We start from the raw sequence: 10,812 nt of genomic DNA, 5'->3' as shown, positions 1-10,812 counted from the left end.
CTAATTCAATCAGGGAATGATGTTATATGCTCTCAAAATCATCCAGTCTTTGTTGGTTTTGTTTGTTGTTTGACATTAGCCAGTGAGTTTCAGATTTGTAAGTCACACCATGTTGCATTACAACATTCAGCATTTAAGACAGAAGTAGTCAAGTATCTCACAGGCTCAAATGATAGAAATATTTCTCCTGAACATTTACTCAGAAGAAAATGCTTAGTGACATGAGCAGTGACCTTTATGATTAGGCACAAACTCAACATGTATCATCATCATCATCATCATCATCATCAATCATCTTTCTTTATTTGACAAAAGCTGAGAAAAAAACCTCCCCATCATGAACTGCTTAAAATCCACTTACATAATAAATAGATTCACTAAATACAACCACCGTATGTACCGTCCTCCGGCTCAGTCCGAACAGGAAGTTCACTGCTGCGGAATCTCATGGTGACGCAGCAGATCGCTTGGACTTGGGTTAGTTAGTTGGTTTGGGTAATGAAAATGTTTATTCAGTCTCGATACATCAGGTGGCTCCTCCAGGACTACAATAACAATGAGCTAAATCTATCGGATACAGGAAGTGATGTATATCCGTGCTGATGTAGCAGCTGGTTGTGAGTTTGGAGTGTGTTAGTGTGGTTAACTGCTCTCCTGAGGGTCTGTTTGGAGCGGCGGCGGGACGGATGGGCCGCCGCACACCGGCGAGGACAGCACCACAGTCTCCGCTCCCACTTTAACGGCCGCGCCGGCGGCTTTACGCGAGCAGGCCGAGCAGATGTAGTCTTCGTTCTCGGCCATCTCACACGACACACCCACACACACCTGATGAAACCACTCGTCACAGCCGCCGTCACACTGGACCCAATCCACCTGAACCAACCAGAGAAACACACGGTTATCAGAGTCAACGACACCGTCAGCACATTCAGAGTCCGGTAAACCGTCCTCACTCACCTTATCCTTGCACGGACGCTGGCAGTTCTTGGCGGCGCAGACGGCGTTCTCGTCGTTGGAGTCCTCCGCCCCGGACCAGTCATACTTAGAGGGAATGTCCAGAATCTTCCGGCTCTTCTTCTCCAGCCCCTCCTTGGGAAACTCAGCCTTGGCCGCCGCCTTCTCCTTCCTCTTGCGCTCCTTCTCCTCCTTAGCGAGACGTTTGGCCAGCTGCTTCAGCTCGCGGGACTTGTCCGGGCTCAGCTTCAGCTTCTTCTTCTTGGGCTTGAGCTCCAGAACCCGTTTCATGTCTTTGGACTTGGATCGTCCCTCCACGCCGCCGCCGGCCAGAAGCAGCTGCTGCTCGGCTCTCTCCAGCTTCCTCTTCCTCTTCTTCTCCGCATCCTTCACCTTCAGCTTGACGGGTTTGTCCAGCGGCGCGTCCTCAGGCTGCGGGACACAGCGGCATAAAGAGATCAGCGCGCGGACACGAGAAACACGTGCATGTACAGTGAGCGCATCTCTCACCTCCATCACCTGCAGGAACTTGTCTTCTGAGGGCGGGTGCGTGGCCTGCAGGATCCTCCAGATGTGCTGCGTCTCGTCCAGAGACACCTCCAGCAGGTCGCCCTCCATCATCAGCTCCTCCAGCTGGGCCTTGGCCGCCGGCGACAGCTCCAGCACCGGAGGCTCCAGGCTGCGCGGCACCAGCGGCGTCTTCCTGGGCTGCTTGCGTGGGGCGGACGGATCTGAGGAGGCAAATGGAGATCAGGCTAGTTTCTGTGTAACTGGACTCTTCTGTATGTGGGTAGTTGACAAATAGGCAGTAAAAATGTGGATTTTGTGAAAGACAATTGTTGAAGAAGAAATGCACATATTTATGTAGTGTGAAGTCTGATCTTAGAGAAAATATAAAGGCTCCCTAACTGTCATTGTTTAATTTTTTTTATGCTTGACACCACAGGACAGTTTTGAGATTTGTCTCAAAAAAAAAAAAAAAAAAACCAAATTCAAACACTGCAGCTTTTATAACAGGTCCATGTAGGACAAAGAAATGTTTAATGATTTACTGCATTTTAAATAACATCAGTATTAGTTGTATTCATTTTTATCTTGGGGGACAGTGAAAATGCCACGTCACGTCAACAACCCACATACGTAAGTGTGTAGTGGCGTCTTACTCTGAGGACAGGACTTGGAGGCAGACGAGTACGCGTGTTCAGCGCAGAACGACGGCGTCGTCGGCCACATGTGACTGACCACCTCCTCCGACTTCACGGGAATCTCCTCGTCACAGAACAAGTACGGCTTCACCTCTCCTGAGTCCTGAGGAGACAAACACAGAGACAGAGATCTTCATCCGATGAGAAGTGAACAGAAACCACACGGAAACACTAGTGACGGTTGACCATCATTCAAAGATTCATCACAAACCTTGACGTCGTATCCGTACGTCTCTCTGATGTCCTCGTCCGAGTCCGTCTCTTCGTCATCATAGTCCATCGTCGTAGGCCGTGGTGACGTGGCTCTGCTGAAACCGGCCTGCTGAAACGTCTGGATGTGCCCCTGAAAGCGAAACACAAGTGAGTCACGGCGCACTCGTGCGATCGGAAACGCTGATCTGAAGTCACGTGCCTGCAGGTCCGGGTTGGCGGCCGCCTTCTGCAGCTCGGCATTGATGATCTTCTCGGTCTTCTCTCGGGCGGCGAGCTCCACCATGCGCTGGCTGAGCACGGACAGCTTGGCCAGGGCGGAGGAGAGCTCGTCGGTGGCCAGGGCCTGTCGCGCGCGGTCCTGCCAGCCCATGGCCCTCTCCGTCAGACACTGCAGCGCCTCGCCCTCCGGCAGCCGCACCGGCAGCTTCTGCAGAGACACCAGCAGGGACAGGATGGTCTCCAGCCGGGGCCGTCGCGAGCGCTGGCACAGCGGGCACAGGAACTTGGACTCTTTGCTGCCGCCCTGCCAGCCGGCCACCAGCTTTTTCTGCGAGCCGGCTTTGGGTAAGGGCACACAGGCGCCGTGGAACCAGTCCTTGCACAGCTCGCACTGCAGCATGAAGCCGCTGGCCGTCTTGCGGCACAGGCAGAACTTCACCTCCTCGATGCGCTCCACCATTGCCATCTTGGCCAGGTTGGCGGCGCGGAGCGAGTGGATGGCCTCCAGCTCCTGCTGCTCTCGGGCTTTGAAGGCGGCCACGACCGTGGCGGGGTCACGGGCGTCCTCCGCGCCGTCCTCCAGGTCGCTCAGACCGTCCAGCTCCAGGCCGCGCTCCTTCTCCAGCAGCTCCTTCACGCGCTTGCGTTTGCTCTTGCTGGTGCCGTACACGCCGATGTCCACACGCGGACTGAGCACCTGCAAGACATCGAACGCAGATCACTAAAGATGAACGTCAACCATTCACTTCTCAAGTATGTGTAACTTGTAACTGATTAAGGAATATTTAGGTATTTGTACCGGAAAATGAGACAGAAAAAGGAGACGAAAAAGTAAGTCATGAAACCATTTATATGCTTAACAATACTGGTAAACATTTTAACCCTCAAAGACCGAGACAGCCGCCCGCGGCTAAAAATAACTATTGTTAATAAATATCTAATAACTTTTGAACCGCTTGTCCAATCTGAATGATTTAAAAAGTACCACAAAGCTGAGATCTTCCGCTTTTTCCTGTATCATGTTTGTCTCATTTGGATATTCAGAGGCTCCGTAGTGAATGTGATTACGTCATCATTTTTTGATGGCATTGATTCGCCAGAGAAACCAATGCATTTCGTTCCTCTCAGCCAAGCAGGAACGATTGTTGATGCTTAGTCCCACCCCCCGTGCCCAGATTGGTTCAAACTGTCATCTATTCAACCAATAAACATAGTTTTTGGACTTTTGAACCACCAATTAGCATGTTTCTTTGGAAATTTGAACAAACTCAAAGTGAAAGTAAAGTACGTCGTGCGTGCATAAAAACAAACACAAAATAGCACATTTGCATGACAGCAGTCTCTGAAAAAGCATAGAAAAACACACGACAGAGCACTTTGACACATAACAAAACAAAAGCAAGGATGAAATGGCAGTAGGTGTCCGATAATGCGCTGGAATTTGTTTTCACGTCGCTATGCGCTGTCCCGGTAAAACGCGAATACAGCCAGTGGATCGATCCATTTGACTGTTATATTATGGTAATTCTTCTCATATAGTTTATAAAGATCATTTGCACAAATATTTTCAGTTGCACTCTCTATATTTTCTCTCATTTTGTGTGTAGTTTGTAAATCATTTGCACTGTTTGTATATTTGTTGCACAAGACCATTTGTGCAGTTGCTACTTGCTGCACTGTAGCGTTTGTTGTTAATACTCTGAAAATATATTTCTCTGAAAAACAAAAACTCACCTTTTATTTATTTATTTATTTTTTTTACTTGTGTTTTCTTTTTACATAATACTGTTTCCATTTACTTTACTTCCTAAACGTTTTTGAACACATCTATATTGTCAATAGACTAAACAGACGTCTTTTTTTACTGAAAAGCACCTGAGTTCAGCTCCAAATCTAATCAGACACATCTGCCCGTATCTTTCTAATTATCCTGAAGATCTTGATGAGCTTGTTCAGGTGTGTCTGACTGAGGTTGGAGCAGAACTGCAGGAAAGTTGGGAACCCTTGCACTAGTGTGTCACAGTGTGTGTGTGTGTGTGTTTGTATGTTGTGTGTGTCACCTGCAGTAGTGTGTAGGTGGAGTTCTTCTTGAGAAATGTGCGGGCGGTCCTCTCCCTCCAGGCTCTGGCAGACGCCACCTGTGACTCCACCTGCGGCAGGGCCTCTAATCTGACCGGGATGGAGCGTCCTCTCGCTAACAGACCCTCCAGCTGCTCCAGGTAGGCGTAGTTACTGCCGTTCTGCATGTGGAGATCAAAGGTCACATGACGTGCTCTCTGAAACCAGGGGTTGCCAAACTTTTCGGGGCCAAGAGCTTTTACAGGGGAAACTTTTTCAAAGAACCCCAATCATAACAGTGATTATCCATACGCTCACTGCAATTTGTACTCTCAGATTTTTCTGGAATTTGTCATTTTTGGATTACTTTTAATTTTTTCAGAACTGTTTTACAGTTTTTCACATTTGCTAAAACCCCATTCTCCAAACCAAATTCCCAATAGCCTGAACCAATTTGTCGAATGGCACAGAATTCGTCCATTTTTTGTCTGTCACTTAATTCGAATCGTGAAATTAACTAATGTCTGTGGATATTAAAACGCAAAAAGACGGTTTACATATGAATCCTGCATGTTCTGCTTGGTTCTGTATGAATGAATGGCAGAAATGTGGTTTTGTTTACTACACAAATACTTAAGCACAGGTGACGCTCGCGGTGATTTTCGGCCTCTGTGTCTCATTATATGACAACATGAACACATGAACTTCATCTCCAGTCACTTCATGTAAATTTTACCATTTCATTTGAGAAAACTAGCATCATATCATACTGTATACACACTGAAACTAAACCTGACAAAATAAAAGTACAATTTAACATGTAACAGAAATATATTAGTCTTGTGGTACTTTTGTGCAATATAATGTACATCTTTATATATTTTTATTTCTGGCCAATTTAAATAAAACAATTAAATAATAAAAACAGATATTACAACCAGATTAAACACTTAATTGTAGAATTTTTTTCTACAATTAAAACTTTTTTTTTAACAGAATAGTCACACAAATTTTAACAGTAAACCTCTATTTGTTTACCAAAAAATAAAAGGGTTTAATTTTCATGATTAAAATAGATAAATATTTAATGTCAAAATTAAAAAAAAAATTAAAACAATTTTTTGGGGGAAAGAAAAAAAATGTAGGGTGCTATTTTTCAAAATGTTGAAATTGAGATTTTTTTTTTTTTTTCCACTGAAATAAATGTTTTTGTACTGGCACCCCTTTTCCTTAACTGTACCTTGAGGTGAAATGATCTTCCCACCCTCATGAGGAATGCTGAATGTCTGCCTATATTCAACAGACTGCTTTCACTTTTCCTTCATAAATCACTGCTCTAGCTCAAACTATTCTGAATGATTTCTTGTTTAGTGCCTCTGTCAGATGAGTAGTCTGTTGTATTCCTCATCTGTGAGTGAAATGAATAAATGTAAATAGAAGTGTTTAGGCATGAGTCAGTGAAACACACGCTCACCTGAATGGCCTCCACTTTGGCCGTCCATTCTTTGGCTTTGTGCAGGGCGTCTCTGAGGGCCAGAACATTGGGCAGGTACGCTGGGATATTCTTGGCCTCCATTACGATGCTCTCCAGCGTCAGCAGACTGTGGCGAGGCCTGCAGAGAGACGACAGTCAGCAACCACAGTTCACATGTGTCGTGCCGAGACTGAATTTTACAACAACTCAAGACTAAGACACAGTCATTTCAGAGTTTGCTGGAACATTATCTCAAAGACAGAAGGCTTCCGGACGTCACCTGGCCTGCAGGCACGCGCGCGCCCGCTCCTCCCAGTGCTCCGACACCGTCAGCAGCTCCTGCAGCTCGGCCATGGCCTTCTCCACGGCGTGATGGGGCGCCAGACCCACGCCCGAGTCGATGAGCCGCTTCATCAGCTCCAGCGTGAGGCGCTGCGGCTCCATCAGCGTCAGCCGCACCTCGTCCAGCCAGCGCGCCTGCTGCAGCTCCTGCTTGAGACGCGGCAGCTCCGGCAGCTCCACGTCCAGCCCCGAGCCCAGGTCCAGGAGCGCCTGCAGCTTACTGGAGTCCGGAGTCTCGTCGGTCAGCGCCACCTGCGCCCGCTCGTGAAAGTCCTCCACGCTCTCCAGCAGCTCCTGCGGCCCACACACACATCAGACCTTATTTAGGCTCCCGCAGGGCTGGACAATAATTCAGTGTCAACATATAATAGCAATAGAATTATTTTCAGTAACAGTGATGTGATTTTTAAACATGTTTCACTGCAAGGAGGAAGTTTCATAGACTTAGCAATTTCATTTTTCAGAAGTCTGCAGGCACAGATATCTGTTGTGGGCGTTCTTGGGAGTTTTTCTGAGTTTTGTTCATATTGCTATCAGAATTATATCATATCAACCGGAATGAAGAAATATATTGTGATCGGTCATATCGTCCAGCCCTAGGCTCCGGTGAAGCTCAAATGTTCTCCGGACTCACCTTGACGTGTCGGGCCTGGCTGATGACGCAGGGCAGGCGGTAGAGCTGCTCCACAAACACCTTCAGCTCCTCCACTGTCAGTTTGCTGCGTGCTTTCTGTGCGCTGCTCTCGGGACGTTCTCTTCTTAAAACACACACAGACATCAGGGCCTCGTTTATAATCACACAACATGACGTGCAGCAGCGAGTGATGCTGTGTTGTGACTCACTTGTGTCTCTGTTTGTGGCTGAGCAGCAGCTGAGCTACGGACGAGCAGGTCTCGGCCTCCTTCACCGTGTCTCTGAGGCTGCGCAGGAGGTTGTTCTCCGGGTATTTCCTGTCCTCCGCGTCCTCCATCAGCACTTTCAGCTCGATCAGATCTGTTGAAGCACGAGCGACCCGTTTATAACCTGCAGACGTGGACTAAAGCGGCCACTCAGAATTGTGTCTGACCTTTCTTGCTCTTGTTATCGGCCGCCAGCGCCTCCGTGACCCTCTTGGCCCAGGTGTCGTAAGACTGCGCGCGCGACTTCACCCCGTAGAGCATGGCGGGAAACTCGTCCTGATCGTACCTGAACCTGTAACACACATGATAAAAACCAGGCCTTAGTTCAGTTCAGCTGAATCAGCACATCACTGACAGTGATAGAGCCGTGTGTGTGTGTGTGAGTGTGTGTGTGTGTGTGTGTGTGTGTGAGTGAGATGCAGGCGTGTGTGTCAGAGTCGCACCGCAGGCACTTGTTTCCGGCTGGGCAGCTGCAGAGCTCGGCCACGTGATGCAGACACACCAGACGCTCCGGGCTGCAGCTGCAGGTGAGCGCCGACAGGAAGCAGGTGGTCTTACACTTCCAGCACTGCCGCTCGTCATCGGGCACCAGCTCAAACACCTCCTGCTCTGAGGACAGCACCCCCTGCAGGACCAGAACAAACACCATCACTTCAGGAGGAGTTATGTAACACATGATCAGCTTTGTATTTTTCAGTTTCTGAATGTTATTAATAAACAGTGTTGCTGAAAAAAAGAGCCAGTTGCTTCTGTTTTTTATTTGTTCTACTGTTTTCATTATTAAATTCCACCATTAACACTGACAATATGTTTTGTAAAGGATAATGTGCATCCAGCCGGGTGTTATCACAGAATAAAGACTGACAGGTTTATCAGCAGCTCGACATGAAGTGTGAAGAAAGCCATTGCTGGCAAACTGCAAGTTCAAACTAGACACACATTTAAGTCTTATTACACAACATTTCACCACATAAATTATTATGGCGATAAAAGATATTGATTTAAGAGGAAAATGTTTTAAAATCTTACCAGTTTGTTAGTTATCTTATAATACATTAAAGTGTATAAAACAATCACTGCAAAATAGCAGCTGTTTGCTGACATCATTCAGTGACTGTACTAATTACACTGAATTGAGTTTGTAATATTTTAAAACTCAGCCAAATGCAAAAAAATGCTTTCACAAAGAAAAAAAAAACATTCCCAGTAAGCGAACTGTGCCTGACTGCAGGCGGTTACTCAGATGAGTCTGTGTTATTAGTCTTTACTCACTGTTATCTGGGAATATCACACCTTGGCATGTGCTGACTGACCAATCAGAATCGAGTATTCCACAGAGCCGTGTAATACATAATGTTAAATAATAATCATTTCTGACAATCAGAGGCAATATTAAACTGATTTCCAGAAGCATTTTTATCTTTACAAGGACATTTCTTTCTGTAAACTTGTAAAAACAATTAAGAAAGCAGCAGTCTCGCGCATGTGATACTGTTAAAATATTATATGTTATAAAGATTAAGAAACTGCCCTCTATATATCTTCAATTTTGGTAGCATTTTTAAATAAATTTTGGTTGTATTTTTTCCCACAAGTTCCTGTTCAGTTGTTTTCATCAGTATATGATCATTTCTGCGCTACAGGAGAACAAGGGGTTTCTCTCACCGTCTCCTGCACGGCCGCTCTCAGTCGGCTCTCCTCCTCGATCATGTCGCTGAGTTCTCGGACCACGGCCGCCGCCAGCTCCACGTCCAGACTCTCCGGATCGGCGGCCATCTTACACACCAGCTCCTCGTGGGAGAAGACGCAGTAGCGCTGCAGACGCCGGTAATGCGCCACACACTGCCTCCCGACGGGCAGCTGCACACACACACACACACACGTCATCACGCACTTCCACACACAAACACAGAACTACAACACAGCACAGGCTGTGGCTCTAGAGAACGTACCCAGTCTGCAGTGCAGAAGTTGACTGCTTCAGCAAAGTTGTAGCCTTGATTGAAGCCGCTGTGATAGGCTCTGGGGAACGTGACCACAAACTCTCCCGCGCACTGATTGGTCCGGTACACCTGTATGATAACGAGAGCCGTCAGTGAGCGATTTCTCTGGTGATCGGGAGAATAAAGGCAGATGAAGAGGAGGCCGGTACCGGGACGCCGTGCTCCATGAGGACGTTGGGGTTCATCAGGGTGACCAGCTGGTGCAGGAGGTCCGGCTGAGAGTCGAAGAGCTCCGGAGCCACTTTCTTCATGACGGACTCCAGCTGCTCGGCGGCGTGCGCTGGAACGCCGTACCAGGTCTTGGGTTCGCCCCTGATCCACACACACACACACAGAGGTCAGTCGTCTCGTCACAGGCTCACGGCGCGTCGGGACAAGTGTGTGCGGGACTCACCAGTGCAGGTAGTTGATGGAGTAGCTCCAGTGGTCCTCGATGTGCCAGCAGAAGGACGAGAAGCACATGCCCACGTAGAGCCAGGGCAGCTTCATGCCGCTGATGTCCCCGCTGATGTGCGTCAGCACCGACTGCTCCAGCACCGGCATGTTGTTCAGGTTCCAGCCCGAGTTTGCGTACTCCTGCACTCACGACCACACCACAAACACAATCGAGAAGCCCGGTTTAACAGGAGTTAAAACTCTCTACAGAGATTTTATTGCATTACAATAACAATCTGGGAGAGACTTTGCTTAAATGATACAGTGCAAACAATTTTAATGTTGCTAAAAATTATGACAGCAAAAATTTCTTCCTGATGAAAAGAAAAGAAACTCTTCTGAAGAAAGTTGATTACATTCATGCAAACCCCACTCTCAATATTTACACTTTTCTTCTAGTGTTTCAATTATATATAAAAGACTCTAGGCTATAAACTATATTTTCAACTATACATTAAAAAAAATAAAAACAAACTAAATTTACTATATGTGACCCTGCACCACAAAACCAGTCTTAAGTCGCTGGGGTATATTTGTAGCAATAGTCAAAAATACACTGTATGGGTCAAAATTATTGATTTTTCTTTTATGGCAAAAATCATTAGGATATTAAGTAAAGATATTTTGTAAAATTCCTACTGTAAAAATATCAAAACTTATTTTTTGATTAGTAATATATATTGTTAGGAACTTCATTTGGACAACTTTAAAGGTGACTTTCTCAATATCTTGTTTTTTTTGCACCCTCAGATTCCAGATTTTCAAATAGCTGTATCTCGGCCAAATATTTTCCTATCATAACAAACCATACATCAATGGAAAGCTTATTTATTCAGCTTGATGTATAAATCAATTTGTGATCCAGGGTCACATATGTAGCTATGGAAAAAAATAAAAGTTTCTCTGGATTTACTAGGAATGGGTTTGAGTGAAATGGCAATATTTGTTTTACTCTATAAAGGTGTGATAACATCTCTTTCAAATTCCAAATAAAATCAAATGATAAAAT

At 46.3% G+C, this 10,812-nt stretch overlaps 1 protein-coding gene across 2 annotated transcripts; it reads right to left on the bottom strand.

Annotated features, from left to right (window-relative positions):
- Positions 1 to 278: 278 nt before the first annotated feature.
- On the bottom strand, positions 279 to 10,077 carry kdm5a (lysine (K)-specific demethylase 5A). Of its 2 annotated transcripts, none has more exons than XM_051108171.1 (17): positions 9,763 to 10,077; positions 9,518 to 9,680; positions 9,318 to 9,437; positions 9,031 to 9,225; positions 7,809 to 7,990; positions 7,533 to 7,657; positions 7,309 to 7,459; positions 7,100 to 7,220; positions 6,404 to 6,759; positions 6,124 to 6,262; positions 4,652 to 4,831; positions 2,572 to 3,288; positions 2,371 to 2,502; positions 2,118 to 2,262; positions 1,465 to 1,685; positions 958 to 1,386; positions 279 to 873 (listed from the first exon to the last, which is right to left on the bottom strand). In XM_051108171.1, the coding sequence occupies exons 1-17, from the start codon at positions 9,909 to 9,911 to the stop codon at positions 643 to 645; spliced, it is 3,756 nt and encodes a 1,251-aa protein (XP_050964128.1). In that variant the 5' UTR covers positions 9,912 to 10,077; the 3' UTR covers positions 279 to 642. The 2 variants fall into 2 exon arrangements, with proteins under 2 accessions (XP_050964128.1, XP_050964127.1); XM_051108170.1 differs by having other exon boundaries at positions 7,100 to 7,223; positions 9,763 to 10,047.
- Positions 10,078 to 10,812: the final 735 nt, after the last annotated feature.

Source organism: Labeo rohita, chromosome 4, assembly GCF_022985175.1.
Source record: "Labeo rohita strain BAU-BD-2019 chromosome 4, IGBB_LRoh.1.0, whole genome shotgun sequence".
Taxonomy (NCBI): domain Eukaryota; kingdom Metazoa; phylum Chordata; class Actinopteri; order Cypriniformes; family Cyprinidae; genus Labeo; species Labeo rohita.
This window is presented reverse-complemented; position numbering and strand designations above follow the sequence as displayed.